Source organism: Panthera leo, chromosome A1 (assembly GCF_018350215.1).
Source record: "Panthera leo isolate Ple1 chromosome A1, P.leo_Ple1_pat1.1, whole genome shotgun sequence".
Lineage (NCBI taxonomy): Eukaryota > Metazoa > Chordata > Mammalia > Carnivora > Felidae > Panthera > Panthera leo.
This window is the reverse complement of record NC_056679.1, coordinates 116,064,627-116,081,822: the sequence shown is the minus strand read 5'-3', so window position 1 is coordinate 116,081,822 and position 17,196 is coordinate 116,064,627. Positions and strand designations below refer to the sequence as shown.

Genomic DNA, 17,196 nt, shown 5'->3' with positions numbered 1-17,196 from the left:
ATGCTGAAGAGTCTGTGGACTTGATTCCTCTGAGCAGTGGCATGGCCAACTCCTATCTACATTTCATCTTTAGAAGGGTGACTCTGACGGTGGTAGCACTGGAGGAGGGCAATGGGGCAAAGGGTGCAGAGACTAGTTAGGAAGTGTGGCGGTAGCCGAGGTGAGAGATGATGAGCACTTGGACCTCAGGCATTCACAGCAGGGCTGGAGAGGATACATTGGAGATCTTTCAAAAGGTAGAGCAGAAGGACTTGGTGATTGATTGGATGAGGGAAAATAAGGGGAGACCAAGGGACTTATTTGAAGGGACCAGGTGGCCAAGTATAAAATACTGCCATTGACAACTATAGCGAGTTTGGAGTGGGGTGGGAGAAATAACACTGTTGGTTTTGGGTATATTAAGTTTGAGGTGTCTCTTCGACAGCTAGGGAAGGTTTAGCTCCATCCTTCCTTTCCAGAATAGCCGTCCAAGCCTAAGCCAGACATCCCTGGGCTGGCTTCCTGCGGGGCCCAGGCAGGGGTAAAATTCTCTAAGACCTGAGTAGAATTCCTGAGTTCCACATCCTTCAAGGATATAAGAATAAGCTGGGTATTGAAAACTAGATCCTTATTGATAGGAGGAGAATGGATCCTGGATTTGCTTTTTTAAATCAGATGCCGGCTCCAGTGGACCAGACCCTTCTGCCTCTTGCAAGCATCAGACTTTTACAAAGAAACCTTTTCCTATGGAGCAGCCAGCCTCTGGCCCTGACAGGCTCTGGCTCTCAAGCTGGCTCCCGAGAAGCCCCCTACCTCCCTTAGGGAACAGCTTTTTTAAAAGAAGATGAGGTTGTGCAGCGCCTGGCCCTGACTAGCAGCTGCAGAAAGCCCAGAGTCTTGGGAATGGACCCACTCCCAGCCACCACCCTGGTGGCGTTAGGTGTCTTCGATGCCGAGACAAGACTCCACGTAGCCCTAACTCTTTCCAAAAATGATGGGACTGGAATCATTCCCCACCTCAATTCAAATCTCTAGAGCTCACTAGGCGTTGGCAGGGCCGAACACGTGGGGTCGATTAGGGGCCGGCCTCTAGGGTCCTCCCAAGGAAGGGGACAACCCAGGAGGTGGAGGGCTGGCCCGCCACACCTCGCGTGGAAATCTCCCTGGCTGCTCCAGCTGATGGCCAAAAGGCAGGGGCACACCCTGTGTCCCACTCCCACTTTCATAGGACGGTGCCAGAATCCTTTATCTCTACTCCGTCCTCTCGTCACACACTGCCCTACTGTCCTGCCCATAAATCCCAAGAGCTAAGGTAGCGCGATTCCTCCCGCGCCCCTGCGGGCCCCGAAGCCGGGCGCTAAGGCAGTGCAGTCCCAAGCTTCCCCTGCAGAAGCCGCGCTCCTCACTCGGTCCGGGGGTAGAGGGGGCGCGAGAGAGCAAGTGGGCGGGCGTCCTATTCTCCGCATCCTCCTCCAGGTCCTGGCGCGCAGGGTGGGAGCGCCGCGCGGCTCCGCGCTGCGCATCGCGGCCCGCTTGCCGCCTGCCCCCTGCCCTAGCTGGGCCGCCTCCCCGGGCTGCCGGTGGAGGGCTACGAGGCGCTAACGTTACGCTGTTTCCGGTTTTCTAGCGGGCTCTGTTTCCCCTCCCAAGGCGGCGGCGGCGGAGCGGCGGAGCCCCCCAAATGGCCTGGCCAGATGCGGCAGGTTTGCTGCTCAGCGCTGCCGCCGCCGCCACTGGAGAAGGCTCGGTGCAGCAGCTACAGCGACAGCAGCAGCAGCAGCGGCAGCAGCAGCAGCAGCAGCGGCAGCAGCAGCGGCAGCAGCGAGAGGAGCAGCAGCAGCAGCAGCAGCAAGAGCAGCAGCAGGAGCAGCAGCAGCAGCAACAGCAGCATCTCCCGTCCCGCTGCGCCCCCAGAGCCGCGGCCGCCGCAACAGCCGCAGCCCCGCAGCCCCGCAGCCCGGAGAGCCGCCGCCCGCTCTCGAGCCGCAGCCGCCGGCGGCATGAGGCGCGACCCGGCCCCCGGCTTCTCCATGCTGCTCTTCGGTGTGTCGCTCGCCTGCTACTCGCCTAGCCTCAAGTCGGTGCAGGACCAGGCGTATAAGGCACCCGTGGTGGTGGAGGGCAAGGTACAGGGGTTAGCCCCGGCCGGCGGCTCCAGCTCCAACAGCACCCGAGAGCCGCCCGCCTCGGGTCGGGTGGCGCTGGTAAAGGTGCTGGACAAGTGGCCGCTCCGGAGCGGGGGTCTGCAGCGCGAGCAGGTGATCAGCGTGGGCTCCTGTGCGCCGCTAGAAAGGAACCAGCGCTACATCTTTTTCCTGGAGCCCACGGAGCAGCCCTTAGTGTTTAAGACGGCCTTTGCCCCCATCGACACCAACGGCAAAAACCTCAAGAAAGAGGTGGGCAAGATCCTGTGCACTGACTGCGGTGAGTCGCCCCCTCCCTCTGCTAGAGAAAGGGGGGAGGGGAGAGGTGGTAGAGAATGGGGGTGGGGCGGAGAGGTGCTGCAGGTGCCCAGGCCTGGCAGCGGCGGGCTACTGGGGGGTGGGGCCGCCCCTGGGCAGGGCGCCTGGCACGGGTGGGTGAGGGGGTTGGGGTTGGGGAGAAGGAGGATCGGGCTCAAAGTGTGCCAGGGGTGGGGGGCGGGGGAAGGCGCTGGCCTGTGCCAGCAGCGATCTGCGGCTGATGTATGGCAAGTGGAGCTGGAAAGCTGCCATCATAGCCCAGTAGCGGCAGGAAAAACGGAGAAGTCCGGGCGGTGCTGGCCCGAGGCTCAGTGAGTCAGGAGTGACCCTCGGAGGCCTTGCCCGCTCTGCTCCCATGGGCCTGCCTTGCTCAGGCTGGAGAGGGTCTGCAGGAGCAGCCGGGCAGACTCCCAGCTTGTGAAGGCCTCCGCTTACAAGTTCTCCTAGGGAATGATGGCCCCCGCCCCCTCCTTCCTCTCCTGGGCTCCGGGTTCTGCTCATCCACACCGCTGGCGCAGACAGAGTTGGACTTTTTATGCTACTGTTTTCCGTCCTCCATGTGGCTCGGGTGTTTTCTCCATTGTGATTGCCCGTCTTTGCTAAGCAGTTAGCATGCTTTCTCTTAACGTCCAGGACCATCGAGCAGACACCTCTCTTGGCTGTTTCTGGGAGATTTCACTAGGTCTGTTGATGGTGATGACAGTGAAAGAGAGTAACTTACTTCTGCTGAATGCTGTAAGTTCAAGCTCTGACATCTTACTGGCAGGATGTGTTGACTGCGTCTCTCATCTTCATGGTTTTGGGCGCTGCACAGGAACGCAGGTGACTGGAAACAAAACACTGAAATCTGTAGGTCTCTGTAGGTGGGAGTGGAGGTCTCCCATGACAAAAGTCAAAGAAATATCAGTTTAAGAGCTTTTGTTTCTTATCCCTGCACCCAATACTTCTCAGTAAGGTATTTCAAACCAAATCGGCCCCATACTGGAGTATTTGGTGTTAGCTTATCTTGTGCTTATTCATATTGGGGTTTCATTTTGTCCCAAGTAAGGCTGAATTTGGTGCTTGCTGTGTGACTCTGAGCTGTGTAATCACTGAATTGTGACAGATGTCCTGGATGGCCATCGAAGTTGGCTTGTTTACCAGTTTACCAATTGGTTCTAGATAGGCTTTGAGAAGCAAAGAATGTGTAACAGCTCATAGGAGGTTTTGCTGCCCTTATCTTTCTAGATCAATGCCTTTGACTTTTGGAAGCTTTCCTCCTCTTACCAGCACCCCCCCCCCCCGCCCCCGCCCCCGCTGCCGTCCTTCAGGAGACAAATTTTAATTTAGTGGTGGTAGTATATCCAGGCATTATGTTGAACAGTGATCACTTTGATCAGAAGAATCTTGAAGTATCTTAATAAGGAGGGAAAAACTTTGGTGGTAACAGCAGTTTCTCTCTCTGACATTGTTCTGAGGAATTTTGTTGACTGCTCTTTAATGTCTTAAATGTTTTATGATGACAAGTTGAGACCAGTTAATTTTTTATTGTTAAGTATTTTATCTGAGACCCAGTGGGGAGCTGTGGATCTGTATTGTGCAGTGGGAAATAGATAGTAAAAACATTTATTGAACCTTGTCCAAGGACAGCTTCTGTTTTGGTTTTCGGTGAGTTGCTCCTGAATATGCACAGGGCACATCACCACATAATCCCTAGTCTGGTCCACTGAGACCCAATGGTGATTGTCAGGTAATCCCCTGTCTTCCTCCTCCTCCTTTACTCCTTCCCTCCTGACAATTATGCCTTGTTCGTTTTAGTGAGAGTTTAAGAGTTTAATAGTTGAATGTGTGATCAGGAAGGATTTGGAGGTCAGAAATGTTGTCTGCTTTGAGCTTATGATCACCTCATATGATTGAAATGGCATGGGTAGTATAGTGCCCAGAAGATACTGCAATCCGTGCTAAGGAGAAGGCTCTCCCACACTGCAAATTGTCAAGGAGCAGGAATGAGCATGGAAGTAAACACTTCAGAAATGCAAATATTTTTGCTTTGAGTTGATAACATATAGATCTGGGTCAGTTCGGGAGGGGGGCTTTATACAAGGGGATTAGAAATTAAAGGACATATTTGCGAGAGGAAACTTGTGGAACTGGTGATCGTGTGGCAGAAGAGCATAGACTACATTTTCCTATTTTCGACTACGGGGTTAAAGAAAGCAGAAAGCGTGCACTGGTGATGGTATATTAAATAAGGAAACAAAATCATCCTAACTAACCACAACACCTTCCTTGTGTTCAGCAGGAAATAACTAACAAATTCATTTTCTGTTTTCTGTCTCTAAAGAAAGCCCTCTAGGCCACAGGGTCATTGGGAACATTTTCTCCTTGGAGCAGATCTGCCCATTGCAAAATAGGGAAACTGGCACTCAGAAACTGTCATCATGGCCGTTATATTGAGCAACTGTGGTTGAATTGTTACTTTGTTTAGCCAGTTCCAGCTCTGAATGTGTCTGGATTCAGAGAGGTATGGTTCCTGGGGAGATCATCTAGAAAGGTGTGTTTTGGTGGGCCAGGACTTTGCGATAATATACCATATAGAGTGATACTGAGCTTAAAAGTTAGCAAATGTCTCAGTAGCATCAGTGAGGGGTCATACTGGACCCTTTCTAGAAGGTCCTCATAATGGCTAATTTCACCGCAACTGTAGAATATCGATTTGAAGCATGTGAAATCTGGCTGCAATAACAGTATGTGTCAGAGGGGTATTTTTATAGATCTCATGTGTATCATTCATCCAAAATTACTACCTCTGGTGGTAAAGAGTTGAGTAAAATCTTTGCATTTCTAAGATTGCATACATGAGGTGTTTTCTATGCCTTCTGTGGAAAGGAGATGAAAAAGAGTTAGAAAGGAGTCTTAGAGATTAGCAGCTCTGTACAAGGCATCCTGTTCTGCAAACGGGCCTGCATTTTTAACAATGGTTGCATATATTTTGGTATAATCACACCCTATCTTGTTGTTTTCCTATGTATATGCTTTTAAGCTGTTTCCTTGTTGAATAGACACAGCCGATGTGTTACCAAAAAAAAAAAAAAAAAGATCATTCTTCCTTTGGAACTTTCTGACTTGCAGTTTTCTTCCAATGTGTAGTGTTCTTTGTTGTTAAAGATGGAAACGGTGTATTCCTGGAGCACTTTACATTCTTTCAAATAGTTTTTAATTAATTTGACATCCAGATTCACATGTTAGGGGAAGGTGGTTCACAAAATTTGGTAAAGCAAAAGTGACTGCATATTTTTAAAATGCTGTTTATTTAAAGAATCTTTTCTTCCCCAGCCAGCTGGAAACCCAGCTGTGCTGCAGCTTGAAGATGGGAAAGTGAAACTAGACTAGAAACTGACCATCCATGGTGGTAAGGACAAGGCTTGGTTATAGATTTAGGGGTAGCATTACTATCATAAAGTCATTCGTTCTTTCAGTGGCTGCTTTCCATAGCAGATTGTAATTCTTGGCGGTGGGAATCATATTTTATCTATGAGGTCCTTCTCCTACCTCTCCTGGTCCCTGATGTTGGTACTGTGCTGGTTTATAGAGGGACTCTCCTAAGGGTCTTTTGAATGAATGAAGTCAAGTGAAGTTAAAAAAGCAAGCCTCCAGATTAATACTAAAACAATCTTAACTCTGATCTGTGACACCAAGTCTCAAAAGCTGAATTTGATGATAGCCTTTACCTGTCGCTATGGGAACCTTTTTTCCAAAGGAGTAGTTATCAACTAGAGTACTTAACCACAATGTGCTTAATCACTGTGCTGATTAGTGTTAATGGGATTTGAGCAGTGTCAAGAATAAAGGTCTTGCTGGAGAGGACCCTCTTTTTTTTTCTTTTTGGAGAATAGATCACCACTCCCTCACCCTCCTGTTTCAACGAAAATAAAACAACTAAAATAAAACAACTAACAGTTTGAGCTAACAAATATCTTGGGAACTAGAGAGGGTGGCGGATTAACTAACTAGGTGACTAACTTCTTGGTTCCAATCCTCTTTACCGTCTTTTATTATCTAGGACATTTCCATTTTATTTCCTAATAGTAAATGCATCAATAGCTTTTTTCCTTATAAAATTGTATTTAGCTTTTTGAATATGTAAAATATTTATATGCCTTATTCCAGAAAGTACATACAAATATATGGTGAATGGGGTGCCTGGTGTCTGACGCTTAATCTCAGCTCAGGTCTTGATCTCAGGATTGTGAGTTCAAGGCTCATGTTGGGCTTTAAAAAAAAAAAAAAAAAAAACGTGGTGAAAAGTCTCCCTCTAAGCTACCTGTTCCTAAGGCAATTGAAAAATGACATATTCTTGAAATGTGTACTTCTCCAAAAGTAAAATGTTTGTCAAAGAAGCCATGTTTTTCTCTTAAAAGATGGAGAATGTTAATTTTGCCAGTAAGTCAGTATTATGGGAACTTCTTCCCAAGCCATATATATATATATATATATATATATATATATATATATATATAGTGTGTTTATATATATATATATATATATATAGTGTGTTTATATATATATATATATTCACTACCCTATATATATTGTGTGTTTATATATATATATATATATATATATATATATATATATATTCACTACCCTACCTCGCAGATATAACCCTTGGGTCAGGAATGAAAATCCCAAATTGTTTTCCAGATACTTTGCCTTTAAGAAGTTTTCTGTGACAGTGAATTTTGTGATGAATCTTAATTGGGACGCTCAAAGGAGAGATGCAGAGATTTGCCACTGAGCTTTAGAGCCATAGCTCTGCCGGTACCGCAATTCCTACTGTTTCACACTCTTGATAATCTCACAACAGAATCCGTGTGAGAAATCACATGATTCCATATGTGGAAAGAGAAAACTCTACAGTGCATGATTGCTTTGATTTTCATTTAGAAGCCAAGTCGAAGATTTCAGCTGTTAATGAAGAGTTTGATTTTGACTGTATTCCTGTACAATTGGTAAATTCTAGGACTAGCCACTTGAATACTATTTTGAAGTACGTTTAAGATAACCAATTTGAACGTAGTGTTGAGATTTCAGAGGATCGGGGAATTGCCACTCGAATACGTAAGCAAAAAACAAATATGGAAATCCAACAGTGGAAGTTTTTAACCCTCTCAATCCTTCTGGTTTAGTGGCATTTGGTAATTCCGCACATTGATTTGGAAAAGGAATGTTAATATCAATGAAGTTTCCCCTGTGCAGTCTTCAACAACTTGTTCTGGGGTCTTTCTTTTCAAGGTCTGAAGTGGTGGCAGTATAATTTGAACCAAAAGTAAAAAACTCCCCCCAGATTTTCAAAGGTATGTGAAATGGGGATTTTTGTCTTGTTTCTAGTGAATTAATCTTCCCTCCTACTCTCTTATTGGAATTAGCACTTATAAATAAAGTCAGTTTATGAATTTCAAGAGATGATATAGGCAACACGTTGGAAAACTGGGGAAAGTAAGTGAATTAACCAGTGGAAGTGCTAAATTATGACAAGTCTGTGAAATTAGCCTCCTTTAAAAACATCAGTGCACACAGGTAAATCTTTGGTGAACTAGAGCTCCATGTTAGGCTATAGCAACTGTAGGAGCCCGGAGGGTGACTAAAAGGCATCAGGATGACTTGAAAGAGGACATGCTGTACTCAGGCAAAGAGCTTGGAGCTCTTGCCAATCTGGGGTCAAAAGACAGAGATTCATGTTGACTAAGAGCATTTGCTGTTAATCAGCGGTGATGTTTTTCGATAATTATAAATGAGGCTCAGTTAAGGAGCCTTCTTCCTCTGGCGAGTTGCCTCTAGCCAAGTGTGGTATATGAGCTCCATTGTACAGTAACATTCCCTTCCCACTCTGTACTTGCAGTGAGAGCCAAGTTACCTCTCCAGGGACCTTCTCTGGGACAGAGCCTGTTAGCTCCTCCCTGTGCCTCTGCTCAGGACCTGGCCATGCTGCTTGCCTCCTGGGGTGGTCTGGAGGCAGTTAATAGTCCATTTACCCTTGCAGATGTGTCCAGAGTGGCAGAGGCACAGGTATCCGAGAGACTTCCGTATACTACAGCAACACAGCCCCCCAAGATGTGACGTTCAGGTCGCTTTTTATCCTTTTTTCAGAAACAGAATCTTTAGTGCTTCTCTTTTGTCTTCATAGATTTCCTGCCTTGTGCTGATGACATCGGTTTCCCCCCTCCTCTTTCCCTCACTGATCTGTTTATTCAGACTGGGGATCTGTCTTTGTCCTCTAGGCTAGGATGTTTTACTTGGTCTTGATCTTGCTATTGGTCCGACTAACAGAAGACAAACTGAGCTCACATTCCTCAGAACTGAGTGAGAGGAAAGTCACCACATGGCTAAATACCTGGTTCAGTCCCCAGGACAGTCAGGACATCATTAATTCGATTGTGACAGTGATACATTTTGGTATTCTTGAGGTTGTATTACTAAGAGAGCTTGGTTTCAATTCCATCTTTCAAATGCTTGCTTCAACAAATACTTATATGTGTGCTCTGTGTAAAGAACTAGGTACTTTCTGGGTAGTTATATCAGACACAGTTCCTGTCATCAAGGAGTTTACAGTCTGGAAGTACAAAGATAGAGCAGCAGTTCAATCCAGAATATGATAAATGCCGTAAGATACCAGCATAGTGCTTTTGGGAGCAGGGGAAGCATCTTAGAGGAAAAGAAGATCATATTCAGTTAGAGGATTAAAGAAAGTTTCTTGGAGAAGTAGTTTGAGATGGGATTCTAATAGCCAGGGATAGTTGAGGTAGGGGTGGTTTAGAGATAGAGACCAATCGATTGACTACATGGATTTCATGCAGAGAGAGCCACCATTCTCTTCAGCAGAGGGGCATATTTGTAGTATGCAAAATAACCAGAATGAAAAGGAGAACTGGAGAAAGGGTCTGGAGAGGGAGATGAGGGTCACATTTTCACCTGTTTTGAATGCTAGGCTGAAGACTTTATTTGCAATCACGCAAGTAGTATTTGAACGTTAAGAGCAGTTCAGTAATGTTTTGTGGTCATCGGTGAATGGGTCTTGCACGTATTTTGTTAAATTTATCCCTAAGTATTTCAGGTTTTCTGGATGCTACTGTGAAGGGTATTTTTGTTTACTTTTGTTTTCCAGTTATTAATTGCTAGCATACAGGATGATAATTTTTAAAATATTGATTTCGTATCCTGTGACCTTAATAAATTCACTGATTATTCCTAGTAACTTTTTTGGGTAGATTTCTTAAGGAGTTTTCTCTGTGTACATGACTATGTTGTCAGTGAAGAAAAGACAGTTTTACTTTTTACTTTCTAACCTGTTTGCCTTTATTTCTTTTTCTTTCCTTATTCCACCGGCTAGCACTGCCAAGGACAATGTTGAATAAAAGTGGTGAGAACAAACATCTTTGTTCTAGTCGTGGTGGAAAGCATTCAGACCTTCACCATTAAGTATGATGTTAGCTGAAAGTTTTTCATAGATGCCCTTCCTTTAAAAAAATAAAAATTCTACTAAGTATGGTATAATGACTAAGAATTTGGGCTTTACAACCAAACAGACCTGGGTTTGGAAACCATCTTCTACATTTTCAAACTCAGTGATGTTGGGCAAATTACTTTCCTATAAAATGGGGATAGTGATAGCACTTAATAGGATAGCTGTATTAAATGAGATAATACATGTAGAATGATTAGCACAGCACCCAATAATAAATGTTAAAAAATATTACTTATTAACTAAATCTTATTAGATCAATGTGAGCAGGACAACTAATAAGTGAAAATTTTCAGTTCTAGAAGCAGACTGCAGGCAGGCAAGGGGGAGATTTTCACTAAGCACTGTATTTTTAACCCAGATGTCCCTATTTATCTCAATACAGAGTCACTGGGTAGGGCTGGTTGAGGTGATGAGAAGAGAAGGGATTATGTGTGTGGTCTCTCTGTAGGGAAGTTCATGCTGGTTCTACGGAGGTCCCAACAAGGCCATCAGTCTTGATGTATCCATGGATCTCTGTTGATCAATATTCTGAGAAGCCCACAGATAGATACTGCTTTTCTCTGTTTCACAAATAGGATGACAATGACTGAGATCCATACTCCAAAATGTGCATTTCAAAATCGCAACATGCTTGTGGGGTCCAGGTTCTGGAGTCCTGCCAGGCCTGCTCTTTGACTATCACTGGTTTTAGCTGTTATTAGGAGGAGCTGCTGAAAGTCCCTGGAAAATGGCTGACAGTGTCTTTTCTTTTTTCCCCCCGCCCAAAAAGAGCAGATCCCTGACTCATCCTGCTTTGATTTGGGGGCTTCCAGCATTGGGGATGCTTTCACACTACACTATTCATATTCTGTCTTTCCTTGATTCTGCACTGAGTTGGTGTGGATCTAGGGGCTGCCCAGGTGTGGTCATGTAACAGGGGGCATTTTTGGAGTTTTGGGGGTTTAATTTTCCTTAATTGATTAATGTGTGGAACCTGATGAAAGTATGAATCGTAGATCCTTAAATGTTTGTAGGACAAAGATTCCTCACCTTGCCTTCTTCCTCTAAATATTTTTTGGCTATTATTAACCCTCAGATCCTGGGCTGACCACACATCCCCAACCTCAAGTATTCCTTATTATTTTCTTAGAGTTTTAGTATTTATGACCTGTACCATGCATATGACACGTATCATTTAATGTCATGCATTCTTGACTACCTTTTGATGGGTCAGTATCTTATCTATTCGCCTGATTGTAAGATCTTTGGGGGAGGTAAGTTAACATACGACAAATATTTGATTAATGGCTATTGCCAAGAAAGAAGGGAGTGAGTGGATCCTTTTTGCTTTCTCTACTGGCCACTTTTGCCCTAGACAAATTTCAAGGTTCTTCAAATGACAACTCAGACTAGACCAATCATAGAAAGTATTTTCAGACATTTTGATAAAGGGCAGAATTTGGGTTCTCAGTTATATTTCTGTTCACTTTTCTTCCCCTTTGTAATCTATAGCATCTTCGTTTTCTTGCAGGTAATTCTCTTTTCTTGAGTTTTAGAATTATGACTAGGTGGTTTTCCTCACACGTGTTAATATTTTGGCTTGTGTTTCCTTTCTGTCTTTTGGTTAGTTGGCATTCTGCAAAAAAATTCTCCAGTTTCACTTGCCATATGACTTTTTAGGATGTTCCCCACTTGGGTTTCTCACTGGAATGTCCAGTTTCACTCAGTTACTTTGACATGTTCATGCTTCAGGCTGAATATTTTAAGAACTAAGAGGCATGACCAGGCGTCATCTGTAGTAAGCGGAGACCACAAATTACAAGTTGTTGTACCTCTCTGCCTAGTAGGCAGCTTGAGGGCTTCTGAAGGCTAGGACTGGTTCTTAGATCACAGTTGTTTCCTAAAAGGTTGGGGAGGGGAAACTCAGTGTTTCTTCATGTCTCTCTTTGGCATGTTCATCCTTTTTTTTTTTTTTTTTTTCAGTTTATTTATTTAGCTTGAGACAGAGAGAGAGTGTGCGTGAGCGCAAGCATGAGCAGGGAAGGGGCAGAGAGAGGGAGACAGAGGATCCCAAGCAGGCTCTGTCTGCACTGTCAGCACAGAGCCCAATGTGGGGCTCAGACTCACCAACCATGAGATCATGAACTGAGCCAAAGTCAGACACTCAACCAGCTGAGCCACCCAGGAGCCCTGCTGGCATGTTCATCCTTTACCATTTCCTTGAAATACCATTACCATTTTTTTCCACATCTGCTTGGCTGATGTTTTGGGCGGGGGGCTGGGGGTGGGTCTCAAGAGGGTTTTTCTCTTCTAGCTCAGAGTGCCAAAGGATCACTAGTCATCACTTTGCACAGGGCTATGGCACGCGGCTTCCTCAAGTCAATCCCTCCCACTGGTACCTGTGGCCATAAGTATAATCTCAGCAGAGTACCTCACCACAGTTGCTTAGGCCAGTGATGAATATCACAAGCACTGCCTGATTGATGACTCTCTTTTGGAATAAATTTGGTTTCAGAGAGGAGAGTTTATTTACCAGTCAGGATGGAACAGATAGATTAAGGAGCTCTGTCATGTCTCACTTCCTACCACGGAGTGAGAAAAAGAATAGCAAGGCTGTAGCCAGTGCAACTTTCCCAGTATTGTCATTGGTTGATTGGATTTCAGAGGGAAAATAATAAAAAGAAGAATTTTTAAAAAGGAAGAAACAAGTCTCAGCCCACAACATGATCCAATTGTCACAGAGTGAAACTAAAGCCCACAAGGGAAGAGCTTCTTTCAAAGGACACTGGGGCTTCCAAAGGCAGCTTCCTCTTAGTTGGTTTCCTTTTCGTAGTCCATTCATGTGGGTTCATTTCTGAGAACCTGTTGGTGCTCCTCGCTTCTGAGAGCCCTTGGTGCTCCTTGCTTGGGTCTGCTGTCACACCTGCTTTTGTCATCATTGTAAGTGCCACTCCTCAGCCCCCATTCCCAAGAACCAGAGAAGTTGCCGGAAATTTCTAGTGCAAACTTTCCAATGCTTTTTTGGACGTTAGGACTGATGGGCCTAATGAGAAGATAATGAACAAGGCCTGGGATAGGGACCGGTGAGGGAGGAATCACATATGACAAATCTGGTGGAGTTTCAGGTCCAGTTCTTTTGGACAAAACATGGGGTTTTTCCAAGAAAGCCTCTCCCATACTTGCAAGTGTCATTTTCAAAAGGGAATGCTTTTTCCAAAAAGGCTGGTGACATGCATGGGGCCTCCTAGTAACGTGTATGTTAAAGTGTCTTGGCCAAGTACTGACAGTCATCCTTGAAGATGGCACTCCCAGGGCTCGGCCCAAATGATTCAGGCCAATACTGAGAAGAACCTAGGATGTGGAGTCAGGTAGTCATGCTGTGGGCCAAGCAAAACATTACCACCTCTGAGAGAAACTTCTTGCCAATGGGAAAGAATCTAACTTGTAGGTTGAAGGAGGCACATGGAGGGCCCCCAGATTGGGAGGGGCTTCCTGTCTTTGTTTCTCATTATGCAAATTATCTGAGTAGGTTTCTGCTGTGCGTGTTATGCTCTCATCTGAGAGGGCAAATGGGAGCTGGAGCTGAGACTAGTTCCCCTGGGAATATTGTTTTCACCTCTGCCAGTTCCCACTGCCACCCTCCCGCCCCACTTCTACTTTGCCCACACTGAACATGGGCTCCTTGATTCTTCTGTGTGGTATCACAGCCTCAGGGCCTCTGGTGAATGAGCCTTAGGCCCAGAGCTTATTGTACAGAAGTAAACGTTAAAGGCATTGGTTTTAGATTCAGTCTGTGAAGGAATCAATCACATCAAGTGCATAAAAGGTCCTAGTTGGTTTGATGGTCTTCACTGGGCCAAGCTCACAAACCATATTTTTTTAAAGTAAGTACACAAGTTGACTTTTCTCATCTCTGAAGTTAAGTAACCACCTAGTCAGTCCAGAGGAGGGGTGAATGTTGTCATTGTAAGAGCAAAGTAGAAAAGGGCAATAGTGCTGCTTCTGTTCCCGTCTCAGAGGGTGAATGTTACTCTCTCTTCTACGGTTCAAAGATCACTTGCGTTGGAAGAGTTTGTTACTGACAACTGTGAATTTGGGGAAGGGGTCATGTCTGGATTGCTACTGACCCACTCACCTTTAAAGACTGAAGCTGCTTTGTGGACCCTGCCATGGGTTCCTCCAGCGATGTTGTACACATAGTGTTTGGTTCCTTCCCCTCTTACATCCCTCTCATGTTTTTCCATCACTGGGTCTTCTTCTGACTGTCTTATAAGGATACAGCTCCTAAGGGGCTGTCCCTGGTTCTCTTCTCAATGTATGTAGTCTGTTCTAAAGTTTCAACTATATTAGGGCGCCTGGGTGGCTCAGTCGGTTAAGCATCTGACTTCAGCTCCGGTCGTGATCTCACGGTTCATGAGTTTGAGCCCTGCATAGGGCTCTCTGCTGTCAGCACAGAGCCCACTTCAGATTCTCTGTCTCCCTCTCTCTGCCCCTACCCAGCTTGCTCTCATGCTCTCTCTCTCAAAAATAAATAAACATTAAAAAGAAAGAAAGAAAGAAAAGAAAAGAAAAAGAAAGTTTCAACTATATATCACATAGTGGTTAAGACTGCATGCTCCAGAGCCAACTTTGAAGGGTGAATCTTGGCTCTGTGACTTACTAGCTGTATCACTTTGGGCAAATTCATTAACCTCTTTTTGCCCCCGGTTCCCCAACTATAACATGGGGCTAATAATAACACCTACCACGTGACGTTGGGGTCAGGTTTCAGTGAGTTACTCCACATAAAGTGCTTAGAAAATTGCCTGCTTGGAGGAAACCTTCGATGCAGGCTAGCCACAATTACTGTTTTTGACATGTCTGTTGTTAGTGGAAAGAAAACAGTTTGGAATTCAGACTGATATTTATTAAAATCCCGGCTCTGTTCCTTACTAGCTATGTGAGCTTGGGGAAAGTCGCTTAATTTTTCTGAGTCCCAGTTTCCACCTGCCTGTGGCACATTGTTTCAGGTATCTATTACTGCATAAGAAATCACCCCAAAATGAAGTGGCTTCCAACAGCGACAGTTGTCATTATTTCTCAAAGTCCTGGGGATTGACTGGGCTCAGCTAGGAGGTTAGCATCTTTCATGTAATTTTTGGTCACATGGTGGCTGAACAGTCAGACAGTAGCAGAGACTGGGTCACTTCAAAGTTTCCTCTTGACATGTCTAGAAGCCATTGCTGGCCGTTCTCATCTGGGAGCTTAGCTGGGGTTATGGGCCAGGGACCTTACCTGGGAGCATCCCAAGAGAGGGCCAGGCAAAAGCTGAGTTGTCTTTTATGATCTAGCCTCAGAAGTCACTTCTGCCACATTCTGTTTGTTAGAAGAGAGTTAGTTACTAAGCCCTGACCAGGTTCAAGGGGAGCAGAATTAGACTGTTTCTTGGTGGAAGGATTGTCAAAGACTTTGTGGATATGTTTTGAAACCACTACAGTCTGCTTTCTGGTCACAAACCATTTATATGAAAAATACACTCATCCTCACCCCAAATCTTACTCCTTCAAAAAGGCTCGTCTATTATGGTACCAGACTCAGGCTTAGACTCAGGCTCAGGGTCCAGGATCTCATCCTCTTAATCAAGTGTATGTGCAGATGATGCTTCTCTAAAGCAGTTCCTTAGGTACAACAACTTGAGTATTGTTCCTCCTGACTTGAAGAAGTGAACTATAGGAACAATTTATCTGACTCCCCTCAACCCCCCCCCCCCCACTGCCCTACAATGCTGGGATTGATGTAGGGTAACTGCCATAGTTGCCCCTTTTTAGAAATTGGTAATACTTAAACATTTTGAAGTGACTTTATTTTTAAGTTTTGAGATAATTCAAAATGTGCAAGAAAGTTGCAAAAAGAACAAAGACTCTCCTTTGCCCAGCTTCCCCAAATTATACAACCATGCAAAATTATCAACACCAGGAAATGAATAATAGTATTGACGTAATACTATTTTTTAAAGCTTATTTATTTATTTTGAGAGAGAGAAAGAGAGAAAGTGAGCAAGCAGAGGGTCAGAGAGAGGGAGAGAACGAATCCCAAGCAGGCCCCATGCTGTCAAAGTGGAGCCCAACGCAGGGCTCGACCCCACAAAATGTGAGATCATGACCTAAGCTGAAACCAACAGTCAGACGCTTAACCAACTGAGCCCCCAGGCCCCCCAGATGCAATACTATTAACTAATCTATAGACCTTATTCAAATGTTGCCAATTGTCTTACTAATGGCCTTTTCCTAGTCCAGGATCCAATCTAGAATCTCACATCACATTTAGCTGTCATGTCTCCTTGGCCTTCTATCTAAGGTAGATGTTCCCATTTGGAAGAGGGGCAACCGAAGCCACTAGTCCATTAGCAATTCTGAAATCCAGCCTGGCATGTGAGTAGGCTCAGTCCTACTGTCTGGGAATGATTCTCTACTATTCTTGGTTCTACCCTAAAGGCTCCTGGTTTTGCCCTCTAAATTATCCTTCCTTTTCCATAAAACATGGCCTGTGTTTGCAGCCAAGGACTTTACTCAGCGTTCTTTCAAGTGATGGTCAGTCAGATGCAGCCACAAGAGAAGACACAGGAGAGGCACAAAAAGACAAAGGTTACTATACTCACAGGTCCTAGAGAAGGGCTCACCACATGCCACATAGGGTCACAGAAAAAAAATGCCTGCGTTGGGGCAGGTGACAGAAGACAGAAAAGTGCAGAAAGTATTAGGCCAGAGACTTTATTGGGATTTCCTTGGGAATAGAGACCCAGGACAGGGTGAATTATTTAGGATTGGCTGGTTTGAATAGTTTTGGTGGACTCTAAGCTATAAGGGTGGTACCTGCTTGCCTGGTACCTGGTCCTGGGATGATTAAGGGGAAGGTAGAAGAGTATGGCTCTGAAGTGGTTAGTTTGCATGTCAAAGGCATAGTCTTGACACAGTCTTTTGCTATTTCTAAGTAGTGGCTAGCCCTGACTGGTGCAGTCGCTCCAGACAGAAAGGGTTTTTTAAGATGTCAAAACATCATACTATATAGAAAATTAAAACTATATATAGCACACTCAGTCTACTTCCTACCTGTAGATGTTTGGGGGGTCTAAAGCCTTTTTATTTTGTAGTGCTTGGCCCCCTTTAGGCAGTGTTCTTGCTAGTACACTTCTTTTTAAAAATGTGTGGTCTGCCTATGAATCTTATCAGGGTTCACTATGTTAGACAAAAGCCACACCTCAAATCTTACCAAGATGAGTTGTCTCTACCTTGA

At 45.0% G+C, this 17,196-nt stretch overlaps 1 protein-coding gene across 5 annotated transcripts in view; it reads left to right on the top strand.

The window, feature by feature from the left end:
• The first annotated feature begins 1,673 nt into the window (after positions 1-1,673).
• NRG2 (neuregulin 2) overlaps positions 1,674-17,196 on the top strand; it is a 184,866-nt gene continuing 169,343 nt past the window's right edge. For all 5 annotated transcript variants that reach the window (XM_042936866.1, XM_042936857.1, XM_042936849.1 and 2 more), the window contains exon 1: positions 1,674-2,403. In XM_042936866.1, the coding sequence (XP_042792800.1) occupies positions 1,674-2,403 (730 nt within the window). The remainder of the gene's footprint in view (positions 2,404-17,196) is intronic.